Source organism: Mauremys mutica, chromosome 4 (assembly GCF_020497125.1).
Source record: "Mauremys mutica isolate MM-2020 ecotype Southern chromosome 4, ASM2049712v1, whole genome shotgun sequence".
Taxonomy (NCBI): Eukaryota; Metazoa; Chordata; order Testudines; family Geoemydidae; genus Mauremys; species Mauremys mutica.
The window spans coordinates 146,919,084-146,936,859 of NC_059075.1; the positions used below are offsets into that span (position 1 = coordinate 146,919,084).

The 17,776-nt window shown below is 53.1% G+C and overlaps 1 protein-coding gene across 2 annotated transcripts in view; it reads left to right on the forward strand.

Annotated features, from left to right (window-relative positions):
* The window catches only part of ZDHHC5 (zinc finger DHHC-type palmitoyltransferase 5), a 40,749-nt gene extending 32,024 nt beyond the window's left edge, over positions 1–8,725 (forward strand). For both annotated transcript variants that reach the window (XM_045015983.1, XM_045015985.1), the window contains 8 exons: positions 432–604; positions 854–956; positions 1,070–1,161; positions 1,639–1,771; positions 2,179–2,302; positions 3,927–4,039; positions 4,735–5,606; positions 6,838–8,725. In XM_045015983.1, the coding sequence (XP_044871918.1) occupies positions 432–604; positions 854–956; positions 1,070–1,161; positions 1,639–1,771; positions 2,179–2,302; positions 3,927–4,039; positions 4,735–5,606; positions 6,838–7,009 (1,782 nt within the window). In that variant the 3' untranslated portion in view covers positions 7,010–8,725. The remainder of the gene's footprint in view (positions 1–431; positions 605–853; positions 957–1,069; positions 1,162–1,638; positions 1,772–2,178; positions 2,303–3,926; positions 4,040–4,734; positions 5,607–6,837) is intronic.
* The last annotated feature ends 9,051 nt before the right edge of the window (positions 8,726–17,776 follow it).

A 17,776-nucleotide genomic window follows, 5' to 3' on the forward strand; every position in this document is an offset into this window, starting at 1 on the left:
GTCTGTATTGCACTCTATTTGCCCTATGGCTTATGGGGTGAGGACCCTAGAGGACAAGGGCATATTGTGCTCCGTTTCCCTGTGGCAGGGGGGTGGGAGAGCCTTCTGCTCTGATCACCATGAAGTTCAGATAGCGAGGGTCCTACACTCTGATCCCAGGTAGGGGTCTGTGCTCTCCCTGGAGGGTGAGGAACCATGGGAAGGGGTGGGGTGGCATGGCAATTTTGTGCTCCACTCTCCCTGTGAGGGGAGGAGCTGTGGGGTTGGGTGGGTTGGCATGGCAATCCTGTGCTCTGCTCTCCGTTCAGGGTGGGGTAGCAGGGGGGCCTGTGTTCTGCTTGCCGCATGATGCAGGTTTGCTAGCGCCTGTAGCCCTCTGCTGTTGAACAGAAGCCTCTGACTGTTTTCTGCCCTTCTCTTGTAACTGGCAGGAGTTTGACCATCACTGCCCCTGGGTGAACAACTGCATCGGGCGGCGCAACTACCGCTACTTCTTCCTCTTCCTGCTCTCGCTCACCGTGCACATCATGGGCGTCTTCGGCTTTGGCCTGCTCTATGTCCTCTACCAGGTGGAAGAGCTCTCTGGGGTCCGCATGGCCGTCACGTATCCTCCTCCCATCTCTACGGTGCAGTGAAATCCTGCCTAAAACAGCAGACCAGGAGAGGGGGTGTCTCCCTTGGGTGTGGGGGTGCCAGGAGATGAGCATTGCAGGTTGGGGAAGGGATGTCTCCCAGGTGCATGGGGGTGCCAGGAGAAGAGCATTCCCAGTCGGGGCAGGAGGAGCAGTGGGGCTTGAAGCGGGGAGTGTATATGAGAACAGCACTGTGGTTGGTTCCTTGACTTTGCTGGCAGCATGGCTGTGATGTGCGTGGCTGGCTTGTTCTTCATCCCTGTAGCTGGCCTTACGGGGTTCCACGTGGTGCTGGTAGCCAGGGGACGCACTACCAATGAACAGGTACGTACTCTACAGGCCACAGGTGTTTGGAGGGTAAGAGGGAGAGCGGTGGCCGGCCTCCCCTCCCTGCATCTCCGTACTGGCTCCCCTGAATGGTTTTCTGTCTCCCACAGGTTACGGGTAAATTCCGGGGTGGTGTGAACCCCTTCACCAACGGCTGCTGTAAGAATGTCAGCCGTGTTCTCTGCAGCTCCCCAGCCCCCAGGTAAGTCTGCCCCACCTGCTACAGGGAGATCCGAGCCAGCCCCTTGGTCCCAGGCCTGCTTAGCTGTTCTGGGAGGTGGATGTCCTCATGTGAGTGTCTGCTTCGCTAGGGCAAGTCCCCGCTCCTCTGCTTTAAATCCAAACCTGCCCCTGGGTGTTCTCAGCGCAGCTACCAGCATCATGCTCATTGAGGCACTTGCCTGGGGGAGCCGCGTTCAGGGGAGCCTCCTGGCTTTGTGGGAGGCTTAGATGCCCCCTGTAGAATTGCTTGGTGATTGGGGAACTGCATGGCTAAAAGCACCCTCATTCTGGGCTTAGCATCATAGAGCGCATGGCTCTTTTCTCCCCCTCCCTCTCGTGGGGGTCCCTCCAGGGCGTGCAGCTCCTTCCCGTAGAGTGCCAGCCAGGCAGGGCACTGTCCCAGCTCAGCTGCTCTCGTGTCGAGTTCAGTGCTTACCTCTCCCCTGTGCTTCACTAGATACCTCGGACGACCAAAGGCAGAGCAGACGGTGTTGGTGAAGCCGCCCTTCCTGCGGCCTGAGGTGTCGGATGGACAGGTCACTGTCAAGATAATGGACAATGGTATCCAGGCTGAACTGAAGAGAACAAAGGTGAGGAGGACAGCACCTGGGCAGGGAGAGCCCAGGGGGTGCAGTGTGCAGCCGTGAGTAGGAACCGAGTGAGCCTTTCACGTGCTCCCTTTCTTCCCCTCTCTGTGGTTTCACTGTGTTCATCCAGCCTGCCCCGCAACTGAAGCCGTGTTCCTTCCACGTGGCGGCCACTGCTGCATGAGGCTCACACCCTCCCTCCCTCTCTCTCTCCTCCCGGGTAGCTCCAAGGCACCTCTTCCCTTCCCACCTGGCATCTGAGCCGCAAGTGGACATTGCTCCTGGGATGCCTTGTCAGCCAGGAGGCAGCAGGGCCCCTTAACACCACCTCACCGCTGCTGAGCCCAGCGGGGAGGACCTGGCGTCCTGCCCCACCCTTCTGATTGCTCCTCTGCCCTTTGTCTCTGCAGTCCAAAGGAAGTCTGGACGTGATGGAGAGCCAGTCTGCCGATGCTGAGCCACCACCCCCACCCAAGCCAGACCTCAGCCGCTACACAGGTCTGAGGACGCACTTAACCCTGGCCACCAATGAGGGTAAGGAAGGCATGCCAGGCTGACGAGCAGCTGTGCCCCACCCGTCGCAGGGAGGGGAGCCCATGGGCACAGCCCAGGATCGAGGTGCATCGGCAGAGCCCAGGGCTGGATAGCAGCGGGGGCTGCAGAGCTGTGCGTAGAAGCGATTGGGCAGTTTTAGAAATGTCTCTTGGAGCATTTGCAGGGCTTAGTTTGTGTTGCACACAGCCTAGTGAAGGGCAAAGCGGAGCTGGTGACTGCGTTGCCTAGATTGCACTGATCCCTGGCTGGGAAGGTTGCTGCGGTGACTCTCTGGACTAGCGAGTTAGAGTGGTTTGTGCTGCTACCCTTGTGTGTGGGAAGCCGGGATCCAGAGGGGGCCTGAATCTTGTCTGTAGCCTGATTTCACGATGGTGGTGCCTGTCCTGATGTGTAGGTGGGAGCACAGATGCTAGTGCTAATTTCCCTCATGTAGGCATTATCGCTGGCTCCTGGCCTGCCAGTTCTGTCCCCCGCTGGGAGAGGGAATCCAAGGGAATGTGTGTGGAGAGGAGACATGGTCTGGTGACTAGACTATCTTCCTGGGAGTCCAGAGCTCTGGTCTCTGACTGACTCACTTAGTGACACCTTGGGTGAATGGCTTCCCCTCTCTGTGCGGTGGTTTCTCCAAGTGTTTGCCTGCCTCTGAGAGATGGTGTTGAGCTCTATCTGTGGGGAGAGGAGGCATGAGCTACTGGGGTCATTGCAGTGGAAGACACTGTCCTTGTCCCAAGCTGTTTCCCAGCTGACTGGACCCAGCAGTTCACACTCCCCATAGGATGGGTCTGTGCTGGAATATAGCAAGGCTCCATAGGCAGAACTACAGGGTGTGGTGGAAGAAGCGGCATTTGGACAGAATGGGGCTAGTGTGGAGGCAATTCCAGGGTTAGTGTGGGAGGAGCTGGAGCAGCGGGAGAAGAGGCTTTGGAAGAGGCGGATAAGATCTGGGCAGGGGTAGAGCCTCGAAGGTGACGGTAAGATGCCTGGCCTTGAGGTGAAGGCAAGCTGTGACATCTGTTACGCCAGTTGGACAGAGCTCCCAAAATGCCCAGCACACCTCCCCACCCTCCCTTGTCAGGAAGAGGAGAGTTGCGGGCTTCTGCCTGCGCTCAGAACAGGCAAGGCTCTTGTGTTGGAGCAGTGTTAAAGACAATCCACAAAGCCCGTCCCCTGGGCACCAGGGCAGGACTGTTCCGCGGCAGCATATCTCCAGCATGGTTAGTGGAGCCCCTTGAGTATTGCGCAGCTCAGTGTGGTGTTTCTCCGCCAGTCACAGGACCCCTTGCTCAGCAGAGTGGAGCCGAGAACCCATGACCCAGCGCTGGCCAGGCTGCACGCAGGGCTGGAAGCTGCCTGCCTGATCTCACTGTTGGGAAATGACCCTCCTGCTCCATTTCATCCCATTCCCAGTGCTGCCTTTTGGCCCATCTAACCCAGTTCCTCCCCCTCCTTGGCGTCCCAACCCCCATCCCAGGCTCAGAGACGGTTCTCACGGATCAGCACGATGACTGTGGTGTCCCCCAACTGCAGGGAGGGGACCCTGCGGTGAAGCCGCGAATGCCGTGTGTGAGTGTGTGTCTCTCTCTCTCTCTTCCCCCCTCCACAGACAGCAGCTTGCTAGGCAGGGACAGCCCTCCAACTCCGACCATGTACAAGTACCGCCCTGGCTACAGCAGCAGCAGTGCCTCAGCTGCCATGCCGCACTCCACCAGCGCCAAGGTAAGGCTGCCCTTGGAAGGCCCTGGGGGCTGGCCCAGACTGCAGGGCGAGGGTGGGGAGTGACTCTGAGGAGATGCCCGTGGGCAAGTGGAGGCAGTGGAAGGGGGATATGCAAGGACTAAGTGTCTCAGAACGTGTTGGTTGGGTCCAGCCCCAGGCCACCCACCCAGTCATTGCCATTGGGCTGTGGTGTTATAAGGGGACAGGTTCTTGGTTCCCACAGGACTCAGGCTTGTCCTCAGAGGGCAGTGCTGGGAGAGGGGCCGGGGCCCTTCTGAAGGGGATGTTACCCCAGCTCCTGAAGCTGAACTTGCAGGGCAGTGCGGGGTGGGGTGCTGAGTTCCCCCTGCCTTATCTCTTGGGATGTGTCCCCTGCCCTGCCTCCAGGGATGCCCTATGCCAACCCTACAGGGCAGAGCTGGGGGGAACGTGGGGGCTGGGCTGTGAGGGGGTCCGGACCCTTTTAGGGGAGACCTTGCTTTGAGCTCCTCTGCCCTGTCTCTGGGGATGCCTGGTGAGGAGTCTGCAGGGTGGAACCCTGGGAAATGGGATAGGGGCTGGGCTGTCTCTGGAGGTGCCTTGTTCCAGCCCCCAGGACAGTATGGGGGGCACGACAGGTTGGAGTGGGTCTCTAGTTCTGTGGGTATTAGGTGAGGGGGTCTCTGACTATACCATCCATCTCCTGTGCCCTGCAGCTGAGCCGAGGGGACAGCCTGAAGGAGCCCACCTCCATCGCCGAGAGCAGCCGGAACCCCAGCTACCGCTCGGAGCCGAGCCTGGAGCCCGAGAGCTTCCGCTCTCCCACCTTCGGCAAGAGCTTCCACTTTGACCCACTGTCAAGCGGCTCGCGCTCCTCTAGCCTCAAGTCGGCCCAAGGCACGGGCTTCGAGCTGGGCCAGCTTCAGTCGATCCGCTCAGAGGGCACCACCTCCACCTCCTACAAGAGTCTGGTGAACCAGACACGCAATGGCAGCTTATCGTACGACAGCCTGCTCACCCCCTCTGAAAGCCCCGACTTCGAGTCAGTGCAGGCTGGGCCGGAGCCGGAGCCCACCATGGGCTACACCTCGCCCTTCCTCTCGGCCCGCATCACCCAGCAGCGTGAGGCCGACCTGCACAGCCGCTTCCCTGGTGCCGGCTCGCCCAAGCACCCACCCCCCTGCGAGCCCTCACCCATGCGCTATGACAATCTCTCCCGCCACATCGTGGCCTCCATGCAGGAGCGGGAGAAGCTGCTGCAGCAGTCACCTATCCCGCCGCCCCTGGCCAGGGAGGAGGACACGGGGCTGGTGGACTCGGGCATTCAGTCAACACCGGGCTCCAGCAACGCCCCACGCACCAGCTCCTCCTCGGACGATTCGAAGCGCTCACCGCTGGGCAAGAACCCGCTGACCCGCCCGGTGCCACCCCGCTTCGGCAAACCGGAGCCACTCCGGGTACGCTCGCCCGACCCGCCCACTGCCCCCCAGCTGGGCAAAGTCGTGTCTTACAGCAGCCAAAAACAGTCGCCTCAGGCCAGCATCCCAGAGACAGAGGAGGTGGCCTTGCAGCCATTACTGGCGCCAAAGTAAGTACCAACTCCGCCCACCGCGCGCTTTGTGTGTTCTGTGACTCGGCGGGGGACAAGCTGCCTGGGCCATGCCGACGGAGGAGCTCGGAGGGAGCCGACAGCACGCAGGAGGGAGAGGCTGGGGGTGATCCACAAGGAGTCCTGCCTGCCCTCGTCTGGCCCTTCCCCCTCCTCCCTCCAACACATGAGCCAGAGAGCGTGGTGTGAGACAAACCCTCTCCTCCCCTCCCCCCGCCATGCCCCTCCTCTCTCCTTCCATCCAGGGAGAGCCACGCCCTGTTCTGCCTTTCCCCCTCTCTGGGAAGTGCCCTGTGTCTGTGAGTTATCTCTCCCCCATCCCCAGTGCAGCGTAGGGGGGTGAGACCTCCCTCCACCCTTCTGAAGAGTGTGGGGTGTGTCCTCTCTCTCCCTCCTGTGCCTAGAGAGAAAGTGAGGGTGTGGGTGTGTGTCCCCCACCCCTCCCTGGGGAGTAACACGGGCTCTGTGGGTGTGTGTATGTGTGTGCATGCCTGCGTGTCCGACCTCCTCCCTGGGGAGTAACACGAGCTCTGTGTGTGTGTGTGTGTGTGTGCATGCCTGCGTGTCCGACCTCCTCCCTGGGGAGTGCACAGGCTGTGTGTGTGTGCATGCGTGCGCCTGCGTGTCTGACCCCTCCCTGGGGAGTGCACAGGCTGTGTGTGTGTGTGCGCGCGCGCACGCCTGTGTGTCCGACCTCCCTGGTGCACAGGCTGTGTGTGTGCATGTGTGTGTGTGCATGTGCGCACGCGCATGCCTCCATGTCTGACCCCTCCCTGGGGAGTGCACAGGCTGTGTGGGTGTCTCCCATCCTTTGATCGGTGGAAGGGTGGTGGGCAATGTGGATTCTAGCCCTCTTTCCTGGGGGAATGCAGAGCTTCCTCCCAGTGTGCGAGACCCTTCTTTCACCTTAGTGCAGTGAGGAATCTCTCTCCCAGAAGGGGTGGGCTGGGCTCTGTCCACCTTCATGGTTTGGTGTGCTCCTGGCCCCTTGCCCCTTTCCTAGTACATAACCACTCTCCCCTTCCCACCCTCTGTCCTGGGGTGTCGGACGCACCTCGAATCCTCCTTCTCTTCCCCATCTGTGTGTGTGTGGATCCCCTCTCCATCCCCTGCCATTGAGCGTGCTGTGCTGTGTGGTTGAAAGTCCCACCGATCCCAGCCCTGTGGTGTGTGGTCACTTCCTGACGCCCTTGTGTCCTTCCTTCCCCAGAGACGAGGTGCAGATGAGAACCGCCTACAGCAAGTCCAATGGGCAGCCCAAGAGTCTGGGCCCGGCCTCCGCCTCCCCCTCCCCCGGCCAGCCGCCTCTCAGCAGCCCAACTCGAGGAGGAGTCAAGAAGGTCTCTGGAGTGGGCGGGACCACTTATGAGATCTCTGTATGAGGGGCGGAGCTCTCTCCCCACTGTCGCCTACTCCCTGGCTGATACCAAAATGCCTGGGCCCCGGTGGGCAGGGGGCATGCTCAGGAGCAAGGCACGCCTGCTCTCTCACATGCATGGACGTTTTTTAGAATCCTCCAACTGCGGGGGGAAATAGCTGAGAGGACAGTGACCTTTTAAAATATGCCCCCTGGGATTTGGGGTGAGATCCTGGGCACCCCCTAAATCATCACAGCTGCAACACAGTCCCGGTCCCCCTTCTCCTCCCAACCAGCTGAGAGACTGCAAATGTAGCACACACTGCCGAAAGAAAGGGGGGAGGACTATCATGGCGGCGCCCCCAGCTGGTGGGGGGAGGCACAGCCTGCAGTTGCGCCAACTACCGATGGGCCAGATACTCGTGGACCTCGTGCAATCACTCGCCTCGTGCGGTAGGAACAGATCGTTTTTAAAACAAGGATAATTTTTTTTATGATTGTTACGGATTCTATTTTTTCCCCTCTTCTGAGTTACCAGGTGTGTGTATATATAAATATCTATATATAAATATAAATATAAAAGAAATTATATATCTACCAGAGAGAGGGAAGAATCGCCCCGCAAGGGCCCAGGTTCCACGTGCCCCGTTAGGACACTCGGCCCCAGGAAAGACAACATGGGGATGTGTGTGTGTGTGTGTGTATAGAGTATATACATCCAGAGGGGTGGGGGATGGGGGGCTTTCTACCACAGGTGCCTGGTTAATTCGAAAGGAGGCACCTGTGGAATTGCCAGGGTGGGAGGGATGGGAAAGTATTTTATATTTAGGGACAGACTCCAGGTCCTTGCTCATGTGATCCCAGGCTTGACCATTGCTCAGTGCTTCTGCGGCCTGTCCTTCCTCTAGCAGCCATGCTACGGTCCTGGGCCTGGCCTGCCTTTTGTGTCTCATCTCCCCCTTTCTGGCTTCTCTGGTTCCTGGGCAGATTTCCTATCCTGAGGAAGCAAAGCAAGGGGGAGAGCTGGAAGGCAGCCCTCCCACCCCCATCATGCAGTGTTTAGGCGTAACCTCCCCTTCAGCTGAGTGGGATGGGCAGATCCATGTCTCCCCTGTATGGGTGGGTTTAATTAAGGACTCAGTTTCCCATTTTTACAGCCTCCAGTATTCAGATGGGATGTGTCATGAAACTGACTCCCAGCAAAGTGGGGAGAAGGGACGGGTGGGTTTCTTGTTTCCTGATGTTACCCCTTCCACAACAAACAGATGAACTTGCACAGCGCTAGAGACATATCATTGGGGCTCAGAAGAGCAGTGGGGGGCTTGAGGGCTGTGTTCCCCTGTATAGAGATTTGACCTGTATCTAATCCCTCCCCCACAGACAGTTTTAGCCGTTCTCTCTGATGTTTTTACATTTCTTATTTTTGATGGTTCCGTTATGGTTTCTCACTGTCACACGGTTGTTTTTATTTCCAAACTGGGGAAGAGTAAAAAAGAGGAAACCAAACCAAACCCCAAAAAGCAATATTTTCATGTCATATGCCAAAAAAATTGTAGACATCCACACCAAAACCCCATGAAAGTCGAAGCAAACCAAGCAGAAATCCAACCTAATCTCCAGGCACTACTTGACTCTTTCTCTATGGCAATATCTCTCTTGTGGCCTCCACAGAGCCGCACTTTTATTTTTTATTATGATTAGCCATTTTAAAACGAGGAATAAAAAAAAATCTAATAAGCCACCCCTCTAGGCTTGTGTGGTTTTTGTTTCATTTTCCTAGGGGGAGGCGTTGTCTCCTTTGGTATCTTCCTTTCCCATTATTCCATCCAAAAGAAAGATAGGCAATTTTTCTGCAGAAGTCTTGAAGAGCCAGAAGGTCAAAGAATTAAGCTGAGTTGCCAAGAGAGGTCTCCAGAAGGTACATGAGTGGGTCCTCACGCTGTGTTCTGAGCTGTGGTAGCAAAGGGGAAGGCCTGCTTGCTAATGAGGCATAACTGCTAGCAGTGGTCAGTTCCTTGTTACCTGGTGGTGTGTGAGGAGTGGGAAGACAAATTGACTTTGGAAACTATCAGTGAAGGGCTGAGTAAGGCTCGGGTGAAGGGCAGCTATTGATGAGTCTGAGAGCTTGCAAGTAGGGCATCTGCATAACCTCACGAGGGCGAGGGCCTGGCTGTGAAAGAGGCAGTGCTGCACTTCGGGGAATGTGGAGGCTGATGGTAATGATAGAGATGGGAAATAAGGGCGCCACCCAGCCCTCCCCACTTGATCTATTCCATCAAACGGTAAAGGAAAGTTTTCTGGATATGAAACCTGTCTAAGCAGCAACTAGAGCTTCAAGCATGCCTAGCACACCCAGCAAGCCCACTGTGTAACCAGGCATAGGAGCATGCTAGGCTCTATCCATTCAATCAGCAAAACCCTTCAAGATAGCAAAAGGTTCCTGCATGAATAGCCAGGTGCTATGAGTACTTAGATACTATCTGGAAACCTCTGCCTATCTGATGAAGATTAAAGGCCTTCTCCCTCCCTAATTTCAAACCTGTGGGTCCCTGATCATTACCACAGAGTCCCCAGATGGCATCTCTCAATTGAGCTGTTGGGTTTAGCTGAATCAGGAAGAACTGCTGGAAATACACTCCTGACAAATAAAGCCATTGAACCTGAGCTATCATCATAAGGGACTTATCCAAATAGGTCCTGAAACTGTAAAGCTTCAGGGCCTTGGCTCATCCTGGATCTCTGAGATCTCAAATGCTAGGCAAGTTCAAACCAGTGCCTGGTACTGATCTGTTAGTGGACGGTTGTTAGTTGTGGACCTTGTGGTAAAATGGGTCCTAGCGATGGATCTCCAATTCCTGGTGGGGGACCAGCACTGTCAATATAAGATGTGGTCTTTGTGGGCTGGTGTCAGCACTCCATACATTCAGGTCCACACATTTGGTTTCAAAAGCTAGTGCCAAGTTGCTACAGCAAATATACAAACACATTCTTATCAGCCATGGTTTTCAAAGAGACCAACTGGGGGCACCTTTAAAAGGGCCTAAATTTCAGGAAGTGATAAGCACGCACCCTCCAAAAATCAGGCCCCATTTAGATGTCTCCATTTGGGCTCCAAAAATCTCTAGACACTTCTGAAAATGTTGGTCAAGTGTGTATATAAAAAAATCGATATTTCATCCCAAAGCAGTAACAGCCTTAACTCGAATGAGTTCTAGCTTGCTGTTTGGTTTGGTATCAAAACATTTTCTTTTAAGAGAGATTATGGGAAATATCAATATATAATGGATTCTTCTAGTGATTGCACACGTCCATTCCAATGTAGGGATGTGTGTATGTGCACAGTCACCGGAAGTTTTGCCCTCGGTGGTATCTGTCAGGATGGCTCTGATGCCCTGTGGTGCCATGCGCTCATAGCACCAATATGAAGGGCACAACCGAGCCCGCGTCCCCTCAGTTCCTTCTTACCGTCTGTGACTGGTGCTGGGACTGTTCCCTTTGCTGGGGCAAGTGTCTCTCTGAGAGAAGGGTGCATCCATCCCATCAGGCAGTACCCAGTCCAGCCTCTGGTACTGAGGCCAGTGCCGAGCTTCAGAAGCCAGTTCTGTGGGATCTTGTCTGTGCAGACGGGGAGGAATACCCTCAGCTGCTGCAAGCTTCCTCTCCGAATGAGGCTGTGTCAGGGGCAAGGCATGTCACCTCCCCAAGACAACTATAAGGCCCACCAGGAGCTACTGAAGAGGGTGACCTCAAACTTGGGCTTGCAGGCAGAGGTAGTGAAAAAATCCTCCCACAGCCTGGTTGACATTCTGGCCACAGCATGGCTGCCAAAAGTAGCCCTTCCCCTCAATGAGACCATTATGGACCCAGTGAAAGCCCTGTAGCAAATCTCAACTTCCCTTAACCTCCACTTCAAGAAGAGCTGAGAGGAAGTACTTGGTTGGGGTCTGGAACAGCTTCCTTATGAGGAGAGATTAATAAGACTGGGACTTTTCAGTTTGGAAAAGGGATGACTAAGGGGGGATATGATTGAGTTCTATTAAAATCATGACTGATGTGGAGAAAGTAAATAAGGAAGTATTATTTACTCCTCATAACAAAAGAACATGGGGTCACCAAATGAAATTAATAGGCAGCACGTTTAAAACAAACAAAAGGAAGTATTTCTTCACACAATGCACAGTCAACCTGTGGAACTCTTTACCAGAGGATGTTGTGAAGGCCAAGACTGTAACAGGGTTCAAAAGAGAACTAGATAAATTCATGGAGGATAGATCCATCAATGGCTATTAGCCGGGATGGACAGGGATGGTGTCCCTAGGCTGTGTGTGCCAGAAGCTGGGGATGGCTCACTTGATGATTACCTGTTCTGTTCATTCCCTCTGGAGTACCTGGCACTGGCCACTGTCGGCAGACAGGATACTGGGCTAGATGGACCTGTGGTCTGACCCAATATGGCCGTTCTTGTGTTCTTATATGCCTGCCCAGGTTTATGAGTTCCTCTATACTCATCCCCCCTCTTTCCAGATCCTTAGTGGTGTCTGCAGCCACGAAAGGGAGAGGCAAGGTCTGCAGGGGATGACTCCTCAGGCAAAGGACTCCAAGAAGCTGGAGCTTTTCAGTAGAAAAGTCTACTGGGGGGCTGCACTCCATGTTGAAGTTCAAGGAGTCACTTCCCCAAGAGTCCAGGCAGGAGTTGTCAGTGGTGGAAGAAGGGAAGTCGATAGCCAGGGCTTCATTGCGGATGTGGGAGATTCAGTGGCCAGGTCCATAGCCACCACAGTAGTAGTCTCAGGCATGAGGTCCAGCAAACCCTTCAAGGTCTCCCCTGCGAGGGAGCTTCGCTCTTTTCAGAGCAGACTGATGCTAAGCTCCATGGGCTCAAAGAATCCAGAGTGACCCTCAAGTCCCTGAGTTTGTATACCCTTTTTGCTCATATCAGAATGTGGTCAATATATTATTGGATGTTGTGAGTTTATACATCCAGTTGAGAGAGTCTTCACATGTTTGTCACCATGCCTCAGGACATTCTGGATTCACTGAGGTGGTGGACGAACAGATCAAATGTTCTCCCAGGTGTGCTATTCATCCCCCTTCCCCATTGGTGACGATAATATGTGACGCATCCAACATGGAATGGGGAGCCCATGTGTCTCAATTTACAGTCAGGGGCTTTCCAAGAAAAGACCACACACATCAGTGTGTTTAGAATTAAGAGCCATCCATCTGGTGCTCAGATCATTCCTCGTATACAATGGAACATGGTGCAGGTATCAACAGACAATATGACTGCTATGTATTATCTGAACAAACCATGGGGAGCTCGCTCATTCCAGTTATATGCCGATTGGTGTATTCTGCACGAGATCTATCCAATGGCCCTGTATTTAGCAGGGGAAAGCAACCCTGCCAGCAGGTCGTCTCAGCAGGGACAGTTCTCAAATTCATGAGTGGTCCCTGAAGGATTGAGTAAGTCAAGATATCTTTTCCTATTGGGGTCAACTCGAGGCACACCTGTTTTATGATGAAAAATGCCCCATCTTCTGTTCAAGAGCTGGGAGGAACCGTCAGTCCCTTTCAGATGCCTTCCTTCTACATTGGCGAAAGGGCCTGCTGTATGCTTCCTCCCCGCCATTCAGAAAAAGGAGATGGAGATTTGGCAGGACAGGGCAAGCATGATTTGGATTGCTCCAGCTTGGCCAAGACAGCAGTGGTATACAAGACCTGTGTCATATGTCAGACATATGGTACATGTGTCTTCCACTGTCTCTGGATATTTTGTCACAGCAACGAGGCAGGATTCTCCATCCAGACCCACAGTCTCTTCATCTAACTGCGTGGGCCATCGGACTTTGCCTAGTTATGAGTAGTCATATTCTTCCTTGGTACAGAATGTTTTGCTAATTTCTATCGACAGGACCATGTTACCAATGTAAATGACTAGATTTGAGAAAGAAAGAGAGAAAATCTGATTCTCCAGCTTCTATACCTTGTGTTCTGGAGTATTTAATGTGTATAAAGTCTGAAGGATTGGCTAATCCTTCTTTTAAGTGTTCACCTGACTGCTATTTCAGCTTACGGTGATTTGGTTAAGGGTAGATTGTTTGTACGTGATTCTGTCAAAAGGTTTATGAAGGGGATGTCTAATATATATCCTGCTTCAAGGGATCTTGTCCTATCTTGAGTCCTTAATTTGGTATTATCTATATAAGCTCACCCCTTTGAACCCAAATTAGAGTGTTCATTATTTTAATCACTATTACATCAGCCAGAAGAGTGAATGAACTACATGCTCTGAGGGCTGACCTGCCATTTACTAGTCTTCACAGAGATAGTGGTTCTTAGACCTGATCCTAGGTTTTTTACCAAAAGTAGTGTTTGAGTTTCACATCAGTCAGGTAACTAATTTGCCAGTTTTCTTTCCCAACCTTCATGCTAGTAAAGTGGAGCCTGCGTTGTAAGACAATCTGTTGTAAGACAACCTGTTAGGTTGTAAGACAGCTCTTGTTTACTACTTAGATAGAACTAAGAGTTTTAGGATGTCATCCAGACTGTTTCTTATGCTAAGATTCATATGGGTCTTCGCTTGTCTGCTCAGTCTGTTTCCAGATGGGGTACGCAATGAATTGTGTGATGTTATGCGTTAGCTCAAGTTCCTGAGCTGCCTGTAGTATCCGTGCACCTTCCCCTCTTTCTCAGAGTCCTATCCTAGTCTCCTGGGTTGGCAGTGAAAGTAATAGAGGCAGCAGAGGGTGCAGCACCCCCTTTTAAAGCCTTGCCCTCGGAACATTCAGAGACATTGAGGAGTAGGAGGGGGTGCACATGCACTCTAGCAGGCACTGCTTGGAGAAGGTTCTACCATAAAGCGCCACCAGGCAGCTCGATACCCATAAGTATGGATATGCAGAGTCATCAGAAAAAGCTCCAGTTACAAGTAACCTTCATTTTTTCATCTGTAGCTCAAAGGATTAGCATTCCTAGGGGCTCTGATCTTGGTAATACAAACCAAGACAAGATTGTGGATGCGGTGCTGTCTTGTATTGGCCCAACTTCTGTGGGTGAGACAAGCTTTTGAGCGCCACAGAGCTCTTCTTCAGCTCAGTGTAAGCTTGAAAGCTCTCTCACCAGCAGAAGCTGGTCCAATCAAAGATATTACTTCACCCAACATGTCTCTGATATCCTGGGTCCAACACAGCTACAACAACACTGCGTAAAATAATAATGTGTGTTTCTATGGTTGAGTGGATAAGCCATGGGTCTAACAGCAAAGATCAGGGCTCTACCACAAACCTCCTCAGTGATCTTTTCAGTAATTTATTTTTTGTTTATCCCATCTGGAAAGTGGACTCGTGCACATTCCCGTTCGGCCAACAGCGAACGTAGGAGGCAAGTATCTCAGCTTGGGTTGGAGGCTGCTAAGAATATTCTCTCACCTGGTTTTCTCCCTGCTTTCATTGACAGAATTGTGTCCGAGTTTTCAAATAGGTGGCAGTTTCTTAAACTCTTAACTATTCTGCCCTTGAAAACTTGCCTCTTTCATAAGCCAGTGTCAGTCCACCTCTGTTTCAAATTGTGGGTGTCATGTGACTCTGTTGGCAGAATTAGGCATGGCAGAATTAGCAGCAGGGATGACCCCAGGAAGGTTGCAGCCCATGGCTGTAACTTTTTATGGGAGCTATGGCATATCTGTACAAGAGGCCATCCTCAATGGCTCCAGACCACACAGCTCCCCATGCCTTTAGCAGACCCTTGGACATGCACTGACTTGGGAGCACTTGAGATATGGAATTACTGCCTAAATTCCACCAGTCCAAACTGTAGTGACCACAGATGCACCTGCCCTGGGAATTAGGAGCCTACTCTTGGGGTGCAGGATCTCTGCAGGAATCCAAGCATCCTGGCACAGAGGTGGCTCCTGTCTGTGCTTTGGGCATAGGTGTTCCAGAAGATGGCTCTGATTCAGTCGGGTCAGAGTCTCATAGACAACCTGCGAGGGATAGGTTCTCTTCTGTGTTGAGAAGCGATGGTGGTGGGGCACTGGAACCTGGCTCCCCCAGTAGGTCCTAAGTGTCAACCTGAAGGAGAAGGAAGAACATGAACCCAGCCAAGCCCAGCCCAGTGGTGATACCCCCCAGGTGTGGCATCTAGGTCAAGCAGGTGGCGAAGCAAATCACTCTGTGGATCACCCTAAGGACTCTGGCTGCCATGCCTCTGAACAGCGCTGCTCTTTCTGCAGCCCTTTGGCGATGGAGGTCTTTCCCATCCTCTGGGAAAGGACTATCATGTATTCTCCTCTGGTAGGGCCCTGACAAATCTTTGGAGAGAGACAGACTCCAGGGTCTTCATGTCCCCACATGGGTCAGGACAAGGCTGGGTGCACTCATGTTAGAGATGGCCAGAGCCCATTCCATCGGGTGGACTATTCTGTGCATTCTGACCCCAGCTCACTATCTCTGGGGGACTGGTCCTCACATAAGTTATCTGTATAAGGTCATCAGTCCTGGCTGTTCTGTGACTGGACTCATGTTACTAGCGCAGTCCAAGCAGAGTATCCCAGAGGAGCACAGAGTTTTCTTCTTAAGTCTATGAACCAATTTCCAATGCTCTGTGCACTATTCCTATCTAGAATGTTTAGTAACAACCAGTCTTGTTCTCAGGCTTGGAGTTGGAGCTTGGTTTAGGGTCAATGTGCATCAAAACCTCTTGGCTGCTTAGAAATGGTCAGAGGTTGGGAATAAAGCTTGTGAGCTGGTGTGAAGCAGCTGTAACACATCCCTCCCATGTGATTGGGTTGCCTTTTGGCTGTGAGGGCTAATAGGGCTGCCCTTATTGAAGTCAATGGTAACCCCCCCGCCCCACTGTGATGTCTGGCTACTATTTCAACTTTCCATACTGTAGCCAGCCAGCCAGCCCTGATTGCCCAGCTACTTGTCATCGGATTGTAAGGTGCTTATTGGAGAGAAGTGTGATGGGGATATGGATGCAGCCTTTGCAAAGTGTCTGAAAGCTCTTGATACGTCACAACTCAAATGTCTCATGGGGTAAGTTTTCTTCAGTGTCAATCTCCTTGGATCATAGGGATCTTCCTCCCCTACACTGGACTCCATGGAGATGCTGCTATCCTGGCCTCCTCCAATATTCCTTCTTGCAGCAGTGACCACTTCACCTCTGTGGCTTGTCCTGCAGTGTTGTTCCCATCTCGGTGAGGTCCTTCTCCACAAATTAATAGCAAAGGGCCCCTCACTTGTGATGTGGTGCAGTCTATGCTAAACCTTTTAGAAGGGCCTATTGCCTGTCCAGGCCCACTGGGGAGGATCTTTCCATACAAATGAGTGGATTCACCTTAGGTAGGTAACTTCTGTATGCAGGTGGCATCTGAAACCAAGGCACAGGCTCAAACTGTGGCTGGGAGAAACCACTGCACTTTGATGGCAACTGTTCAGAAAGGAGCAACAGCTATGAAAATGAGGTTGAAGCAAGATACCAAAAGAGATTGAGATACAAGTGGAGGATAAGACAAGCAGAAAACACTGGACACACCCTTTGTTCGCCCTCTCCCGAACATTGACTTTATTCCGTGTGAATTGCTGCTCTGCGATAGGAGTGGCTGTTTGCAGTAAACATGTAAATGTTCCTAGGCTCAGATCTGTGCCCCCTTTTGATCACTACGGCTCACGCCCTCGTTTCTGCTGTGAAAAGCTGGCGGGCTTGATGCAGGAGAACAACTTCCTCATTCATTCATTGTTTGTAGTAGGAACTGACTAAAACCACCCTTGTGCTTTCCCACCTGCTCCTTAGGGGGTGTGGGGGATGTTAGGATTTTTGGCTGTCACATTACAAGAGTGTTAGAACTTCCAGGCAGTTTGGAAACCTGAGTGTCAGGGTCAAATCTGCTCCCACACATGTGCGTAGCCAAGTAAAGGAAACCTTTCTGCGATTCACTAAAGCAAACAAGCTTTTCCCAGCAATTGTTGCAACCTGACTATCCCCACCGTGTGCTGTCAGGAACCTGAGAGTGAAACTGGCAATGAGCAAGCGAAAGCAAAGCAGCCACAGCCAAGCTGAGCACCATGCAAATAGCAAGAGAGAAACACAACACGCTAATGATTGGGGTGGGCATTACTACCCAAGCAAAGGAAACCTGGTTACTGCACCTATGGTCACCCCTCCAATTAACCCTCCCAACAGGAGGGGAGACAGCTCTAGCCCAGGTCTACAGGCAGGGTGGGATGTGGCAGAACTGGGCTCCACCTGCATCCCTCCCTCTCATCTGTGTCCATGCCTAGTGGCTGAAGCTGAGTCAGAAATGGGCCGGAGGGTTGGCTGCTCTGAAAGTGCACCCCTCTCCCTTGGCAGAACAGGGATGACAGGTGCATAAGCCAGCCCTAAGGAGCAGAGACAGGTAAGTGCTAGAGGGGCCTCCCGGGGCAGGGAAAGGCCGTCAGTTCCCAGCTCTATCTGGTGGGACTGCAGAGGAATGGTGCAAAGCTGCCTCTCCCCAAAGCTGCTGCCATGCCAGGTGGTAGCCGGGATCCAGTGAGGGTCAGGCAGAGCATATGTAGCGAGAGGGCCCCCATCCAGTGCATGAGACAGCAGGATGCCATGGCTGCTACTGGGAGCAGCTCCACCCAGCTCATTAACCCTGCTGAGTGGGTGGTGGCCAGCTGGGCATCTATGTATTGGCCTGTCTGTAACCAAAGCCCGGCTCTCCTGTGCCTGGGGATATTTCAGCCAGGGAGGTGCCGGAACAGCTTCCTCAAACTAGGACTGTAGGGGGAGAGAAAAGGGGGCTGGA